General features: G+C 39.7%; 1 protein-coding gene across 6 annotated transcripts in view; it reads right to left on the bottom strand.

The window, feature by feature from the left end:
• Window positions 1-1,047: 1,047 nt before the first annotated feature.
• The window catches only part of sbno1 (strawberry notch homolog 1), a 38,359-nt gene continuing 20,294 nt past the window's right edge, over window positions 1,048-19,112 (bottom strand). For 4 of the 6 annotated variants that reach the window (XM_083930025.1, XM_083930027.1, XM_083930024.1 and 1 more), the window contains exons 29-33: window positions 18,903-18,989; window positions 17,722-17,859; window positions 16,584-16,660; window positions 16,145-16,338; window positions 11,532-15,311 (exon numbers count right to left, since the gene is read on the bottom strand). In XM_083930025.1, the coding sequence (XP_083786151.1) occupies window positions 15,169-15,311; window positions 16,145-16,338; window positions 16,584-16,660; window positions 17,722-17,859; window positions 18,903-18,989 (639 nt within the window). In that variant the 3' untranslated portion in view covers window positions 11,532-15,168. Of the gene's footprint in view, window positions 1,576-2,944; window positions 3,072-4,279; window positions 4,381-7,215; window positions 7,344-11,531; window positions 15,312-16,144; window positions 16,339-16,583; window positions 16,661-17,721; window positions 17,860-18,902; window positions 18,990-19,112 lie in introns of those variants that run through there. The other 2 variants (XM_083930029.1, XM_083930028.1) reach the window with 2 other exon arrangements.

The following is a 19,112-nucleotide window of genomic DNA, read 5'->3' on the forward strand; positions in this document are numbered from 1 at the left end:
CTAAATGCTGAAATTAATACAGGAATAAATAGAAGAATAAATATATAAATAAATACAGGAATAAAATAAACAAATGCTGAAATAAATACAGGAATAAATAAATGCATGAGTAAATAAATAAATGCATGAGTAAATAGATAAATACAGGAATAAATAAACAAATAAATGTATAAATACAGGAATAAATAAATAAACGTATAAATAAATACAGGAATAAATTAATTAATTAATGTATAAATACAGGAATAAATAAATAAATGTATGTATGAATAAATACAGGAATAAACAAATAAATGGATAATTCATAATAGAAACATTTGCTTTTCCACCTGGAAATAAAGTGCAGTATCTGGTAAACAATCTGTCACTACATGGCGTTTCATAAACCCAAACGTGACGAGCATACCAAACATTATCATGTGCACTGCAAATTCAAATCATTCACCACAGCAGAGCCATAGTATAGGTCATGTGCTTTGCATGCATGTCCTTTTTATAGATTGTTCCATTTTCAATTGTAGTGGTTTATAGAGAACTACTTTCCCAAAATCACCGCACAAGTTCAGCATCCGTGAGGAACTCAGAGTAGAGCCGCTGCTCCTTTGTGTTGAAAGGAGCCAGTTGAGGTGGTTCAGGATCATCTGGTAAGGATGAACCCTGGGCGCCTCCCTAGGGAGGAGTTCCAGGCACGTCCAGCTGGGAGGAGGCCTCGGGGAAGACCCAGGACCAGGTGGAGAGATTAGATCTCCACACTGGCCTGGGAACGCCTCAGGATCCCCCAGTTAGAGCTGGTTAATGTGGCCCGGGAAAGGGAAGTTTGTGGTCCCCTGCTAAAGCTGCTGCCCCCGAGACCTGACCCCGGATAAGAGGCTGAAGATGAGATGCCTCCACTCCAAGTTCAGTATCTTCACATAAATCACACGGTGACAACTATATTGAAAATACAATTTATTACACTGAGTAATAAATACATACAAAGATGAAAGTAACAGCATTTTCCTTTTCTTTTTTTTTTTTTTTTAATACCAAAACCAACCTCAACACGAATGAACTGATGCCTCTCTGCCCCTCTCTCACTCAGTCATGTGTGTTTAAGGGTCTGAAAAACAGACCGAATACTATCAAAAACAAGTCGTCTCCATCTAAACCCTGTACAAGCCATGCACTGTCTACAATTAACCCCCGGGCCCGTCCGCATGCAAAAATCAATGTTTTTAAATATGAAGTCGAAACTAAGATCCCAAAAAGTGGGGCGTAAAAACACATGATTCTCATCCTTTCATATGAATTCAAGTCACCCACGCGTGATTTAAATGATCGTCCAGGAGTCATGAATTCTGTTACGGTATTTTTTTTTTCCTCTCTAGGAGCTCGCTCGTCCCCCGTCCTTTTGTTCATTTACTTCCTCTTCTCAGAGGAAATGCCATGCAAGTTGTTTTTTTTTTGTTTGTTTGTTTTTAGACGCACACTGGTGGTTCTTCTTGCAGGGAGGAATGTGTGTTTGGAGCTAGGACCTGGCGTTCCTCTCCGTCTCGGCCAAACATTCACGCACCAGCCCTCGGGCGTGGATTATCCCTTTGGAGAGAAACAAATGAAAAATCACATTAACACACTTTGCTGTAGAGACGAACAGAGACAGACAACCATTCACACCTACGGGTGATTTAGAGTCATCAATGAACCGAACACCTGCACGTCTTTGGACTGTGGGAGGAAACCGGAGAACCCGGAGAAAACCCACGCAGACACGGGGACAACATGCAAACTCCACACAGAAGGACCCCAGCTGGGATTCGAACCTGGAACCTTCGCGCTGTGTGCTAATCACTACACCACCGTGTAGCCTGTTGCGTGTAGCGCATTGTCTGTCTCTGTTTGTCTCTATGTGTCTTGTGATAGACTGGCGTCCTGTCCAGGGTGGACCCCGCCTCACGCCCGATGTCAGCTGGGATCGGCTCCAGCCCCCCCGCGACTTCGACAGGGACAAGAGGCTGAAGATGAATGAATGAAACTTTTCTGTAGTGTTTGCACTTGAATTTTTCTGCGTATCCAGCGGTGGAAGAAGGATTCATATCATTTACTTAAGGGAAAAAATACTCAAACACAAGTGAAAGTCCTGCAACCTTAGTTAAGTACTTAAGTATCATCATCAGTGTGTAGATTTGCTGGAGTGTGCGGCTGAGCGACTGGGTGGAGCTTTTACTTTTTAATGAGATGGAGTTACACCCATCTCTAAAAAGTCAAATATATTCATGATGTCAGGAAAAAAAATACGCTTCTCAACACTCCAAGGAACATTTCATCCTTCATCACAAACATTCAACATCAACACATCCGGGTGTACGTGGTGGTGCCTGCTGCCGTGGTCCTGCATGACGCTTCCTGCTGCTGTTATAATCTATCACCTTAGCTGTGCTTGCTTCTACTATTCTGCTGTATTAATGAGTCATATTCACATTACTATAGATATTATTATAGTTACTGGAAGTGTGTCTGTCTCTGTCTTTGTGTCTGTCTCTGTCTCTCTCTGTCCATCTGTCCGTCTTTTCTCTCTCTCTCTCTCTCTCCTTCTCTTCCTCTCTCCGGTGCAGACAGATGTCCGTCCTCCACAGAGCTGGGTCTGTCTGACGTTCCTGTCTGTTATAGTGAAGGTTTTCAACGCCACCGTACTCTACGGGGGAATTGTTGGGTCTCTGTAAATCATAAATAAGTCATAGAGTGTGGTCTTTACCTACTCTGTAAAGTGTCCTGAGATAACTTTTGTTAGGATTTGGCACTGTAAATAAAACTGAATTGAATTGTACGAGGGCACCGGCCGGGTGAAGTCTGGTCCGACTGAATCAGATATTTGCGTTCTCACACGTCGGTTAATATCTGGATCATTTCAGGTTTTCCGTGCATGTGTGAAAGGGGCTTTGGCTGCACATCAAGTGTTCACTGTTACCTCTTTTCAGTCTCTCCATCGCGCTCTTACTTCCAGCGTACGTGGGCCTGATCTCCTTCCCGAGCTCTTCGATGATGGCCAGCAGCTCTGCGTATTTGTTCTGAGGCACTTGGCTGCCGCTGGAGCCCTGACGTTCAGAGCAAACAGAACAAGATTAAACAACACATCTCACATCGTTACAATGTTATTTCAGAGAATTTTACAGTGAAAGAGAGAAAAAGAGCAACGTTCAACTGTTCAAGGCTGAAAGGGATAGAGTGGTTATTTTGAAGTGTGGTTGTACGAGGTTCAAATCGAGGGTCAGTGTATTATTATTATTATTATAGCACGCCGCTAATGTGGAGACGCAGACATTGGTCCCGACACAGAGGGTAAGAAATGCTGCTGTGGACGGTTAAACACAGTTTGTAGCTGCCGCTGAAATACTGCAATGTGTTACCGTGGCAACACTGGAAGTTAGTGAAGTTATCATATTGATTTCTAATTGTTTTTTTTATTATGTTTACGTAAATTTGTGATGAAACCTAAATTAAGTTTAATTAATTTAGTTCTGCTGTAAAAATGTATCGAAATGTTTCAATTAAAATAGTGTGTGAGGTCACTTCCTGGCCAAGTGATGTCAGACGTGAGCCTTAGGGCGCACTCCCACTGTCCATCCGTACCGTGCCCGAACAGGTTCCACGGCTAAAGTCTGGTTCCTTTGACCAGTGAGAGTGCAACGGTTGCCGTCCACGGCCCGTTTGGGAGAGGTGGGCTTTTGTAAAGAGCGTTTGCACATGTACGAGCACGAGCGTGCGCACGTGTACGAGCACGAGGCCTACGGCGGTTCTGAGGTCATTTCCTGTGCGCCTGTTGGGACATAGAAAAAAGAAGGAGGGGCCATGCGCGGACATTTCAAACAATGGCGGTGAAAGGTTCACGTTGGTGTGATGCGGAGGTGGAGTGTTTACTGCAGATTTGGTCGATGAAAAGATTCAAAAACAGTCGACAAGACGCACAAAAACTCCGAGGTCTACGGAAAGATCTGGAAACAAAGCCACGCATCGCCATGACGTCATCAATGCGTGTGACGTGTTACGGCGTGATGACGTATAGGCAGCTAGAAGCATTCTCCGAGGCCCAGGTAGTGTGAGTACAAACGGGCCTGGAGGGGGGGACAAGGACCCTAAAGCCCGGGGCACGGGACGGAGGCACAGTGGGAGGGCGCCTTAAAGTTGTGCGGTTACAGGGAAACGCATCTCCGTGTGGATGAACACTTATTCTGTCTCTTGCAAGTCTCCCCTGCACTTTATGGAAGTACGACACATCCATTCAAACAGAAATAAGCTTGTTTACCTGTGAGAATCCCAAAGACGGAGGTCCATAGTCGCTCAGCAGAGGCCTGTAGGACTGCAACGTGGCCAGGTTGGCTGCTGAGGGAGACTGGAGGCTTCCAACTGTTCAGAAATCACAAGCACAGCAGGAAAACAGTCACATGGACAGTCTGTCAGTGTCTGTCAGTGTCTGTCAGTGGAGAATAATTAACTTTACGACTCCCTGGAACCCAGGTTAAGAGCTTCACATCGCTTGTTTTGTCTAAAATCCAAGAATATTTCATTTGCAACACAAGAATAATTAAAATGATCATATTTGAGAAGCTGCATGCTGAGCTTTTGTTGCGTGATAGATGATTAAAACGAGAACGTGATTAGAAAAACTGATGCAGATTCAGTTTCTGTCGATTAACAAGTCGATAAATTGATGCAGTTGTAATTTATTTCTTTAGTTTGTTGAACTAAAAATGTTTCATGATTCGGTCCAAAAATAAACAAATACTGGAATCGTCCAAAGATTCAAGTGTTTTTTCCCTTTAAATAAAAAGTGACGAAGCACGTTTACATTTAATACAACACTGATATTTTTACATTTCCTCTGTAAAACTGATTTTACATTAATTAGACTTTTAATACAGGAGTTTTCCTTCAAACAGAGTATTTTTAAACTGCAGTATTAGTACTTTTACTCATAATTAAAGTACTTTAACATCACTTAAATAAAAGACCATAACACTACAACTGATAGTGAATACTTTTACTCAAGTAAGATTTTGAATGCAGAAGTTTTACTCTTAAATTTTTTTAAATTACTATATTTACTCCCAACGCAAGTATATTTTTCCCTTTCACTTCAACAATCATCATTTATTTTGACAAAGTATTTTTAAATTGTGATATTAGCCTAATATAGTCATTTTAAATTGTTAAAAACTACCATCTTATTTTGAAATTGTTAAATTAAAATGATTTTGAAAAAAAATGCTTTAACCCCACTTTAGTATTTTTTTAAATATTATAGTATTGTTTAAAAATACTATAATATTATAAAAATAGTACAGTATTTTTAAATTGTGTTATTAGCTAAATTAAAAGTATGTTTACATTTTCTTCATAATAATAACAATAATAATAATAATAATAATGATAATACAGACTTTTTAAACGCAGGAGTTTATATTTAACGGAATATTTTCAAAATAAGGCAGCTACGGTTTTTTTTAACACATGAGATTTAGTCGTCACCGAGTAGATATTTAAAATAAAAATTATATATTTATATTATTTTAAAAAATTGTAGTAAAAAATGTATAAAACTAAAGCTCCGTGAACAGTGAACCGTCGCAAATTAAGGTAGCTACTTCTTTATTTTAAATACTGTTATATTAAAAAAATTAATCATTTTAAATTACTCCTTAAAAGTACTTTTTTGATTGTTAAAAATATAATTCATTTTTAAAAAAAAAAAATAATAATATTTTAAAAAGTACTACAGTATTTTTAAATGGTGTTATTAGATAAGTTAAAAGTACGTTTACATTTTTTTAAATAATAATAAAAATAATAACAGACTTTTTGAATGCAGGAATATTTTCAAAATAAGGCAGCTACTGTTATTTTATTTTTTTAACACAGCAGATTTGGTCGTCACCGAGTGTATTTATAATAAAAATTATATATATATATTATTTAAAAAATTGTAGTAAAAAAAGTATAAAACTAAAACTCAGTGAACAGTGAACCGTCGCAAATTAAGGTAGCTACTTCTTTATTTTAAATACTGTTATATTAAAGAAAAAATCATTTTAAATTACTCCTTAAAAGTACTTTTTTGATTGTTAAAAATATTAAAAAAAAATAAAAAAATACTATAATATTTTAAAAAGTACTTTAGGATTTTTAAATGGTGTTATTAGATAAGTTAAAAGTACGTTTACATTTTTTTTAATAATAATAATAATAATAATACAGACTTTTTGAATCGGGCATATTTTCAAATTAAGGTAGCTACTGTCATTTTTTTAAAAATACTGTTATATTAAAAAAATTAAATCATTTTAAATTACTCCTTAAAAGTACTTTTTTGATTGTTAAAAATGTAATATATAATATATATAATTTTTAAAAAATACTATAATATTAAAAAAGTACTATAGTATTTTTAAATGGTGTTATTAGATAAGTTAAAAGTACGTTTACATTTTCTTAATAATAATAATAATAATAATAATAATAATAATAATAATAATACAGACTTTTTAAACGCAGGAGTTTTATATTTAACGGGATATTTTCAAAATAAGGCAGCTACTGTTATTTTTATTTTGTAACACAGCAGATTTAGTCGTCACCGAGTGTGTATTTATAATAAAAATTATATATATTATTTTATAAAAGTATAATTCGTCCAAAACCAAAACTCCGTGAACAACAGTGCACCGCCCCGGTGTCCGTCCTCCACCCTCGCCGCTCCCCTGCTGCCTCTGCTCGGCTGCAATGTTCCCGCTCCGTCGCGAGATGTCCTCGAAGAGCCGTTGAAACACCCAGAGGCAGATCAATCAGCAGCTCCGACCGAGGAGCATCATGGAGGAAACGGAACACGGCTCAAGAAGAAGAAGACACACACAAGTGATACAATTTTCCCGTCCCGGTGTTAACGGCTCCCGACCGGCGGCACCGGGACGCCCTCGCGACGGATAACCACGTTCGAAGAACCGTTACCTTCACGTTCGAAATCCTAACCGTCGTTCTCCACCAACGGTTATCGCGGATGGCGCTCTTTTACATTAGTAATAATGGCGGATATGAATTAGCCTAGCTCCCAGGATCTGACCCTATATATATAACTGGACAAAAACTACAGACGCGGTTCTTTCTCCAGGTATTCTCCGAGACCCCGAATTTAACACTCGATTTACCGCGCGGATACTCTGATTTTCCGCCGTTTTTCTTCCTTACCCTGGTTCCCAGAAGTTCCCGGAATGTGCTGATGGACATTGGGTTTATAAGACATTCCCAGAGACATTGTAAATGAAAGAAATAAAAATGACCCGAAATTCAGTGAAGCGTCTGTCTCTCACTTTTTGTTTACAACAGCGGCACCGGCAAATATGGCCGTCACTTTATATTGACACCCACTGTGCTTTGGAACAGGGCTCCTAACCGTTACGGCTCAGCAACGGCACAACGGTTAGAAACGGTTAAAAACGGTTATTAACGGCTTTAGACGGTCAAAGCACCGGATTAACTCCCGGTTTTTACACGTTTGACGCGTTTACTCGACACCAGCGTGATGCTTTAACCGCTTTTTACACACTTTGGTTCAAAAAGGTGGTTTCAAAGTGAACAGCTTTTTATGCTTTTTACATATTTATCCAACAAAGATGATACTTTTTACACACTTTGCTGCTTTTTTTTCAAAAAGGTGATTAAAAAGTGAACAGCTTTTTATGCTTTTTACATATTTACTCAACACGAATCTGATACTTTTTAAACACTTTGTTGCTTTTTTTTCAAAAATGTGAATAAAAAGTCAACATCTTTTTAGACTTTTTACATATTTACTCAACATGAATCTCATATTTTAACCTTTTTAAACACTTTTTTTCAAAAAGGTGAATAAAAAGTGAACATGTTTTTAGACTTTTTACATATTTACTCAACATGAATCTGATACTTTTTACACACTTTGCTGCTTTTTTTTCAAAAAGGTGATTTAAAAGTGAACAGCTTTTTATGCTTTTTACATATTTACTGAACACAAACATGATACTTTTACCTTTTTAAACACTTTTTTTCAAAAATGTGATTTAAAAGTGAACAGCTTTTTATGCTTTTTACATATTTACTCAACACGAATCTGATACTTTTACCTTTTTAAACACTTTGTTGTTGTTTTTTTCAAAAAGTTCTTTAAAAAGTGAACGTTTTTACACTTTTTCGACATATTTTTGAACCCAAATATGAAACTTTAACCTTTTTTAACACTTTGTTGTTGTTTTTTATTCAGAAGTGATAACATTTGTGTCCTGTTTTTAAAAAGTCAACATGTTTTTATAATTTGTAACATTTATTGAACACGAATCTGATACTTTTTACTCTTTTTAAACACTTCAAAAAGGTGTTTAAAAAGTGAACATGTTAAAGTGTTTATACTTTTTCCTTACTTTGACATTTTTAACCACATTAAAAGACAAAAACCTCAAATTTAAAAGCTGTATTTCTAATTTAGTGTTTGTATAATGAACCAAACTTTAAATATAACACTAACTCACACGAGTTAAGAGGAAAAAGCTTAAGTTTCAGTTAAACAGAAACACTTTAACACTCATAAAGAGACAAAATGAATATTTGCAAATACCTGTCTTTGTCTGTGGGGGAGCGTCCATTGTGAGAAGTCACATTAATCCCAAAAATAAGGAAAATTAGAGTTTATAAAAAGGAGCCACTGTTGTTTGGGAGGCATGTGTTTCTGCTCCTCTTCCTTTCAAAGTGAGCAGCTAAAGCCTCCTGGGGCCCATGAGGCCTCCTCTTCACCACATGGTTGGACAACACAGGCACAGTTTGGCCCAATCCTGGCCCAGAGTCGTGACCTGTGACCTGGGTAAAGGAGTGGGATGACCCCCCACCCCCAACTCTCTCTCTCTCTCTCTCTCTCACACACACACATTCTCTCACTCTCTCACTCTCTCACACACACACACACACACACACACACACACACACACACACACACACACACACACACACACACACACACACACACACTAAATTTACTGCTTTGTTTCAAAGGATTTTGATGTGAAAATACTTTTATTTAATTAGATTAATTATGCAAAAGTATAAGTACTGATCTATTGTTTACTTTATTTCTCTGTTTCCATTATTCTGTCACTTTACTTTTTTATGATATTTCAGATTTTCTTGTGTTAAAATATAATATATATGAAAATATACTTGTTTTTGGGGCGGCAGTCGCTCAGTCCATAGGTGACTTGGCTGGGAACCGGAGGGTTGTAGGTTCGAGTCCCTGTGTGGACCATGAATGGAGCGTGGACTGGTGGCTGGAGAGGTGCCAGTTCATCTCCTGGGCACTGCCGAGGTGCTGTTGAGCAAGGCAAACCCCCACCTTTTTGGGGCGCTGGTCACTGTCAGCCCCCTCGCTCTGAGTGAAAATTGAGTTTCCCCATTTTGGGACAAATAAAGGAATTTTTCTTATTTTGTCTTTTTCAAAAATGTTTTTATGTTTTCTGCAAATGAAGCTGCTTCTCAAAATACTCTGGAGTTTAAATAAAGGTTATAAATATATTGAATCTTATGTTTTATTTTATATTTTTGCTATTTAAAAAATATTGAAAGCTGATTTCGTTGTCCTTTAAAACAATGACAATATATATTGTTTTAATTCTAATAAGTAGTCGTTTAATACGTATGTGTGAATGTGCGACAAAAACACTAAATATAATCAATAAATACATTATGACGTATTATTATGCATAAAGATAAGAGTTGTTTACATTCACAGCAGTATAAAAAAACATGAACGCAATGTAGATGAATGCACCAGTAATTTTAATTTAATAAAATAAAATGAGCCACTCTGCATGTGTTGTTTCCTTTATTTCCTGTACTTTGACTTTTCATTTATAAATATATATAAAATAAAACAAACGTTACATAGAGGCAACCGGGACTTCATCACTTTAATGCTGCAGCTGGGAAACGTCGCAGCTCGGTTTAATTATTTTATATACTTCAGTTAGTTTAATTTACAATAATGCATCATTGTTTTTTAGTGGATTATATTTGTTTTAATGTGAAATGTGGAGAAATGAAAGACAATATTTCTCTCTGAGATGTCGTAACTAGACGAATATTTCCATTTTACATGAATTTAAACAAGTATTGTTCCAAAAATTGATTATTTAGTGTTTAAATTCTACTTTTTCTTACATAAAAGGACTGAAAATCCTTCCACCACTGCAGAAAACCCTAAAACTTCACTGGAGAAAGCTTCAAAGTGACTTTTTTTATTTCTAAAACAGGAATCTGAGCTCGGGTTTTGTTAATTAAGTGCCAAAAACCTGTAAAAATAAATCAGAAATGGGTCCTGATTGATGCAAATGAGCAGTGTTTTGTGGATTATTTGTCCCAAATCTTAAAATACGTTTATAATCGTGTGTTTCCCAGCAGGATGTCGGTGTGTTGGGTAATCAGCAGACAAATATTTCAATTTCACATGAATTTATACAAGTATTGTTCCAAAAAAGGGATTATTTAGTGTTTAAATGCTACTTTTTCTTACGTAAAAGGACTGAAAATCCTTCCACCACTGCAAGAAAACCCTAAAACTTCACTAGAGAAAGCTTCAAAGTGACTTTTTTATTTATAAAACAGGAATCTGAGCTTTGATTTTGTTAAAAAAGTGACAAAAAGTCCCAAAAACCTGTAAAAATAAGTCAGAAATGGATCAAAATTGATGAAAATGATCTGAGTTTTGTCCCAAATCTGTTTCCCAGCAGGATGTCAGTGTGTTGGGTAATCAGCAGCACCTGGAGGTAGAAGTATACCAAGCTTTATTAAGCATCACACTCATTCATGTACACGTCAGGTTCAATGTTTGTACAGCTCTGTCAGTAGTGCAACTCGTGCAGTGATGAAAGGAGGAGAAACAAAAAGTCCTTCAAGTGTTTTTAAGCTTCAGAAGAGTCAAAAACAACGTTACCGAGTCAGCATCCCGCATATACGTGTGTGTGTGTGTGTGTGTGTGTAACATCTCAAAAAGACTCAATGAAAACAGGAGTTGTTGATTTTTATAACGCAGGACATTCAATTCATCGATTTCCAATTAGAGAGCAGACTTCCTGTCCGTGTCCCTGCGTCCAGATTTGCTTTTAATCCTTTTACAAAGTGTAATAAACGCACGTTGGTATGACTCAAAGACCTCTTCCTTCCCGTTTCACGTGTTTCTAAATGCAACAGAAAAGCAAACACAGGTATAACGTCAGCTGATCCACAGGTAAACGATGGGTCTGAGCGTACGGAGTCGGATATTTGGTGCGTCCCCTCCAGTGCAGAGATGTGGGACTGAGGTGCAGCAGCCGTGTGTTTAAATCACGAGAGAGAGAGAGAGAGAGAGAGAGAGAGAGAGAGAGAGAGAGAGAGAGAGAGAGAGAGAGAGAGAGAGAGAGAGAGAGAGAGAGAGAGAGAGAGAGAGAGAGAGAGAGAGAGAGAGAGAGAGAGAGAGAGAGAGAGAGAGAGAGAGAGACACGTGTTTGAGACAAGTACGTCTCCTCCGTGACGTCGCCGAGGAGACGACCGTCACCGAGGAGACGGGTGCTGAAGGAGCATTTGGAGTTACGGTCGTGCGTGTCATCGACTCTGGAAGAAGTCCGTTTAAAAGAGGAAACTAAATTAAAATAATAAAATAACGCGTTTGAAAACGTTTACGCTTACGTTTCTCACAACTCCTCGACGGTTTGACATTAATGTGGATGTGAGGGACGCACCGGTTTATCGGCCGACTACGGTTTAGAGGTGAAGTCGAATTCCGCGGAACTTTATTCTGGAAAAAATACGTACGTTAGTAAACGAGAGACAAATTAGGTTTTGATCCTGTTTGAATAGTACCATGAATTAAACACACATGATATATTTAAACATAAAAGATCATTTTGCAGGTCAATAAAGTCACGATTTGTCGTAAGACTGTTTCAGTGTAAGACTGAAAACGCGTAATTAGAAATGACTTCGCACTCGAGCAAAAAGGTCTCGATGTTTTGGTAGAAAGCAAAAAAAAAAACAGTGTTGATCGAACACATTAGGGAAGATAATTTAGTTAGCTAGCGAGGTGCCGCTTGTGTGTGTGTGTGTGTTCAAGAGACACGAGCGTTTTCACACAAAACTAAGTGGTGCTGCGATAAAAAACCGCGACTTGACTTGCAAACTTATCTCATATTTAGACAAACGTGTGAAACTCACGGCACGATTCAAATGATCTCAAAGAAATGAATCGTCTCTCGTCGTTCACCAACATATCCTCCGTATACCCATCAGTTTTTAACGCAACACGCCTGTCGACAAACAAGATTCACAGTTTGCAGTGTTCGTAGTTTATCTGTTGAGTTGCATTGATGTTGTGTAAAATGTTAAAAAGGCTTTGAAGCAGATCTTTCCCCCAAAATCAAACATATCTTTTTAACGGTTGTTTGTACGATTAAGGGGCGCTGAATGCCTTTAAAGCTGTTTCTTAATTAATGTTTATGGTTTGTTTCCCTGGCACAAAAGAAACAAGATGAAATAAACACCAACACATCGGTGTCGGTGCATCCGTCACACGCTTCCTGTCCTTTGAGTCGGCTGAGATTTGACTCGGACGTAAGTCGAGGGAACGACCGAAGGTGGGTTTGAACCTGCAACAGTAGAAGTAGTTTCTTTAACAGGGGAAGAGGGAGAAGTGGAGTCTCTAATGAGCATTTAGAGGCAGTAACTAAACATTCAACACGTGTTTGTAACGTACTATAAACCCCCTGCAGGCGCTCGCTGCTGCAGGCTCCTGTACAAACACGTGTTGATGTCTTGATGGTTCAACGGCACAGAGGGGAGTTTTGTTTATATGTTTCAATTTAGCAGAAAAGTGCGTTAAAGTGGGCTTTACATATTTTGCATATGTTGAATAGTTCAATTCTGTGTAGAAGTGGCACCTTTATAGTGTTATAAACCATTTAAAAAGGTTTAACTCTGCGTATGAATGCTGAATAAGGGACTTGATATAGAGTTTAACCACCGTTTCATTTGTGATAAAACTGCGCTGAAGTCTGACAAAAAGCCGGTTTGTCAATAATGCAAAGTTGATTCACTCGTCAGGGTGTTTTTGCCGTTTCAAAGACGTCTCTGGGAAACATTTTCTCTCTCATGTGCTATAAATAGAAGTCACCAGACCAGCTGACACCAAAATAACCAAATCTTTCACAAGTCAGAGTCTGACTGCGACTGTCTGCGTGGATACGAAGGCTCGTTCTCCTGCTGTTAAAGGAGCGATTCACAGTTTTCCAAGTCTCCACCGACGTCAGGCGCCTGTTTGAACACTGAAACAGGTTTAAGTCGCTTTAATCCTTCCTCCTGTTTAGTGAGAGGTGCCAATTTAAAGTGTCTTTCAAAGTAAGAGACGAGGGACGTGATCACAGTCCTTACTCTGTGCAGAGACGTGTTTAAAGTTTAGCTGAAACCACACGTTCTTTGGGACTGACGGGTAATTCACAGGCTGTCGTATTAAAGAATAAATAAGTACAATTAGAGAAGTGTGTGTTTGATCTGTACCTCAAGAGACGTGTGGCACAGATCAGAGAAGAGGTGGATGCAGAACCAACAACAACCAGTTGCAGAGACTGAAAGTTTGACATAAGGTGGACTTGAGGTGTTCAACAAAGTAAGAGAGTCCCATCGAAAAAGGACTTTACGTTCATCTGTAAATGATCTTTTATTGATGACGTTCTGCGTCAGGAAAGAATTTAAATAAAAAGCTAAATTAAAAGGTTTAATTAGAGGCTCCAGGCGTCTTAGTGAGGCTGCGTTCAGGCAGGTTTTAGGTGCTCTCACGTCAGACAGATGCAACTTTTGCAGTGAGAAGTTCCCTCTGAAGCCTCAAATTACCTTCAGATAAACATTTGGGCACTAAAAGCAGATTTTGTCCTCTATCACTTCCACCGAGAGCACGTCAGGGAGCGATCTCTGAAAGTCCAGTAGGAACGGGAGGAATCACAACAAGAAAAACCTGTTTTAATGACAGCGTGTGCGCCTGACGACGGTTTAGAGACTGTGAAACAACCGTGCACCTGTGTTTTAATGTCAGCGCGTGGACAAAGAGGAACAAAGGGATGAAAACAAAACAAGGAACGTTGATTTATTTGAGACTCAACGTGCAAAACAAACAGGTCTGCGACACCATGACGGTGAATCTGACAATGACTCTTTGTTTTATTGTCTAGAGCAGGGGTGTCAAAGTGATCCAGTAAAGAGTCGCTGTGGCTGCAGGTTTTCATTCAAACCAAGCAAAAACACACCTGACTCGACTCATTCAATCACCTGAACTGTCTTCACACAGTTGATTTGTTGGCGCAGGTGTGTTTTTGATTGGTTTGAATGAAAACCTGCAGCCACAGCGACTCTTTACTGGATCAGTTTGACACCCTTTATCTAGAGGACCAGAAGTTGATCAGCACATGTCAGGTTTCCTTAACTAGGACTCTCCCTGCACCACTTTTCCTACTTTTCAAACTACTCATCATCTCTCTGCATCATGTCTGAGGAGCGATATACTCAATGTTAACATGGGGTCGTAGTTTCGCATTTAATGCTCTTTTCTTTCTTTGTGAATGACTCAGACTTTAAAAGACGTGGCGGTCTTTGTCTCATTCACCTTTGGTCTGAACCGAGGAAAAAGTCTTTGCTTCATACCAGGTAGTCCGCGCTGAACGTAAGCGTAAATCACGGGACGAGGAGCGGAGGGGGAAACTCAACAGCCACGGCGCCAACACGCCCTCTAAGTTTCAACTCTGTCGCGTTGAATATATCACAAATCTTTTCACTCTGAATGTCAGAGGACGAAAAACATCACCCATCAAAATCTCTCGAGGTGAAAACAAGAGTCTCTGGAGATTTAAAAAAAAAAAAAAGAAGAACCCTGAAATCTTTTCTCTGTACAACCGCCGCTTTACATCGGAGGATCATCACAGCTTGGCGCGACACCGCTGACCCCTCACAGACAACAGGGGAGGGAGGGAGGGTGCAGGGCGAGGAACAGCGGTCCTGGAGCCTGCAGTGCAGAGATAGACACTGATGGTTCAGATCCCCGTAGGTCGGGACGTGAACTCGAGAGGGTGGAGACGGGCTTTAAACGTGGTCCACCTCAAACTATGTGTTGGGTGCGTGACTGAGACTTTGGGGGTGGAGCTGCTGCCGTTTCTGCAGCTCCTGCACAGCGAGCTGCTGGCACTGGTCCGACGTCGAGAGCTTGTGACTTAATGGAGACACGCAGTTCGCTGGAATGATCAGCCCTGTGGAAGAGAGAGAGAGGGTTGGTCATGAGCGGTGAGCCTTTACGGAGCCTGTAAGATCAGTGACGTCAGCATTTATAAAAGTATACTCAGAGAGATATACGTCGCCACGACAGCGACCTGGACTCAAATGTGTAATGTGGGCTTTGTGTTCAGTGGAACGCTGTTTGGTCTGTCTCTATCAGGCTGTTCAGTCTGACGTAACACCCTTTCAAAATAAGATTTCTGGGTCCAAAGGCTACGTTAAAAACAGACAACGGCCGAACATGAACAATTAGGATCACCTCTTTCGTCAGTTAGATGCTTTTTCATCCGTAAGAAAGAGGTAAAATGACAATTATGTTGTTTTTTAAAAACTAAGATGTGTTCAAGGAACTATGAACAAGGCACTGCTTTCAGCTTGGAGCGGAAATCGTATTTTGAAAGGGCGTTACGTCACGACTTAACAGAAGCATTAGCGAAATCCATCCGCGGGGACTTCTGCCATAGAGACGGACCAAACAGCGTTCACATGAACACAGCGCCAACATGACGCTGGCACAGACGAGGTACTGAAATGTGTAAAAAGGAAAAACGTTTTGACACTTTTGGAAATCTGGTAAAACTTTCTTGCAAGAGTTCGATGAGAAGATCTGAACCACTCATGTCTGTTCAGTTTATATGAAGCTGGAGACACAACGAGCCAAGACATAGTTAGTTAGTCCACAGCCAGTGTCTTCAGTGGCTATGGGCATGTAAATTCATGGGTCTGGAGCGCCCAGAAGTTCAAACAAAGGGCGTTCAACGCGGCCTTGTGTCTGAAAGAGGACTATAAGGACGTTCCGTCTACTTACCAACTATCCTCTGTCCGTCTTCCGTCCTGAGGCGGACGATCTGCACCTTCACATTGGTTCCACTGACCGGAGTGAGCACTTCCTCCAGCTCGTTCCACACGCTGAGCACCGAGCCGCACAGAACGTAGTACGTCCGACACCGCAGACCGACTTCACACTGAAGACCCACCATCGCTTTCTTACAGTTACCGCGCCTGTGGGCAGAAACAAGCGTATCCGCAGTGGACTGATCAGCTCACATTTAAGCATTAAATGGATAAACGCAGGTGATATTTGGCATTTTTGATATTGTAAATAAACCCTGTGACATTCTGACTTCCTCCTTTGTGACTTTGAACCACACCTGGGACTTTTAGCCTTTGTGTATGTGGCGCCCGCTCTACCAGCGGAGCTACAGGGCGCCAGTTTAAAGTAAAAATGAGATCCACAGCGGACGTACCAATAAGCATGAGAGCAGATCCTTGCTGACAACTTGTGCTGGTCCGTCCAGTGCTGCTTCGCATCTTCTGACAAAACCTAACAAGGAAAAGAAAGATGGAGGATTTAGGTCGTGGAATATGAAAGGCTTCCACAAAGTGATGGATCTTTATGAAGATGGAGTTTTGCTTTTCCTTTGATCAGGTGTGTCTGAGATAAACACCCAAAACAAACACGTCTTAAAAAAGTCAAAACAACCTGAGCAGATAATGTTTGTACCACTTGTAGACTTGCAAATTTAGGAGGGAAAGGACTTATGTTCAGATATTACAACATCATCATCTCATCTCATCTTCAGCCGCTCGGTCGGGTCTCGGGGGCAGCAGCTTTAGCAGGGGACCCCAAACTTCCCTTTCCCGGGCCACATTAACCAGCTCTAACTGGGGGATCCTGAGGCGTTCCCAGGCCAGTGTGGAGATCTAATCTCTCCACCTGGTCCTGGGTCTTCCCCGAGGCCTTGCAAATAGTCCTGAATCAGCACACGACAAATTGAACGCTTGAAAGCTGGAGATAAAGGAAGATAAAGACGAATTTGGTGCGGTGGCGTCTCCCTCCAGTACACGCACGATTGAATGGGAGCTTTCATTAAAAGTGCACCTTTTCTACAACCTTCGATAACTTTTACCTCAGGCTGAGCTTGTAATTATTTACCTCCATCACTGATGAACTCAGATACTCGACGTTTACATTGTGCTCATTAGGTTGCCCTAGTTACAGCAACTTACGTCATATTTCACAATAACAGCACATTGAGTTACTGTGTGCGACCACGGCAGCCTTGATAGAGGCGTCTAACGTGAGCTTATTGCGCTGTGCTGGAAGTACGGAGGCAGCATCACTACGGATGTAGATAAAGGAACGATCCCAGCACTTTGTTTGGCTTCAGGAAACATAAATTAACATAATTAAAGATGGAAAGTTGGGCTCCACCTGACAGAAAATTGTAAATGATGGAAAATGTGTGTCTGGGTAATGTGACTGTGTGTAGCTTTAAATCATATTGTTTCTGTACGTTTCACTGTTGGGTTGATGTAAGAAAATGAAAAACAATAATAATAAAGCATTAAGTGTTATTATAATAAAGCAGAAGGACGCGTGACCTTCTTAAACTTCTTCTTGATGTCCGTGTACGTCTCCAGTTTCAGCTGTCGGCCGGTGTTCGGCCTGTAAACCAGGAAGAGCCTCTTCTTGGTGTTCACCTCTTTGACCAGAATGGCCGTTTTCTTGTTGTTCCTCATCTGGAAACAAAAACACACTTTGTATTTTAAAAAAAAAAGGGGAACGCCACCGGTTTTACAAATGCAGATCTGTTTACTCGTCACGAGCAGTTCAGTTAAAACAGTCGAATGATGTCGCTTATTAAAGTCTGACAAATATTAATTTTAACCTGGAGATTTTGTTCCTGCATCGCAAACTGAGGACAAGAGACGCACCAAACTATCAGCTGGTATTGTTGACCGTAGTGACCGATGTTTACCCGTCGTGTTAAAAGGTTAAAAATAATCTCTTTGAAACGTGAAGGAAGGTTTTATTAAAGGTTGTTTGGAGGAGTGACTGTGCTCCTTCAAAGATGACGTGATGAAAGACTTTAAAACTGTTCAGTTATCTTATTATTATTATTATTATTATTATTGAGATGATTCGTTTCCTCGGCACACACAGGGGATTAAACAATAAAGACGAAATAAACAACAACAAAAGCATCAACAATTGGCCAGATTATACTATAACTGTACTCGCATAACGCAAATCTAAGATGTGTGTATTAAGAAAACGTACATGGTGTTTTGTTATTCTTATTAGTAGCAGTAGTAGTTAGTAGTAGTGGTAGTAGTTACTCTGATTGCTCTGTACCGCTGCTACGATGACCTAATTTCCCCTCAGGGATAAATAAAGTTATCTATCTAGTAATTAAGCATTTAGCTTGTTGGTTCTTTAATATCACAGAGAAATATGTTCCACGACAGCTGGGCAGATGACAATATTAAATGTTGACTGTGTATATTTTCTATATTGTTTCTATTGCAGTGTTGATAAAAGCAGAATCCAAACAGTGTTAAAGTAACATTACCTTCATTTGGAAGAAGCTTTACGTTCTGATCCTTGCATTTAATGATTATTTTGCACTAAAGTTCTTAGTAAAATGAGTGAATTTTTGCATGCAAATGAGTTTCTAATCCACACTAAATATTTATAAATCTTATGGATGACTCCATTAAGGCTTCTGCTAAAAAGCAAAGTTATGTTGACCAAAGTTTACGGAGCTGTTCCAGTTTCATACCTGGACATAGAAACCGTCATCTGGTCCATTCTGATCGGCCCAAACATGCGTGGCTTCCTCCCACGACATCCCCCGCTCCACACTCACCTGTGGAGAGAGACACACAATAGATGTTTTCACAAATAAACTCGGAACAATGTCAGAAGATCCAGGTGCGGAGTTTGTCTTTCACACATGCAGCAACGCAACAGGAGAGTTTAGGTTTAGGCT

The sequence above is a fragment of the Echiichthys vipera genome, assembly GCF_963691815.1.
Source record: "Echiichthys vipera genome assembly, chromosome: 16".
NCBI lineage: Eukaryota > Metazoa > Chordata > Actinopteri > Perciformes > Trachinidae > Echiichthys > Echiichthys vipera.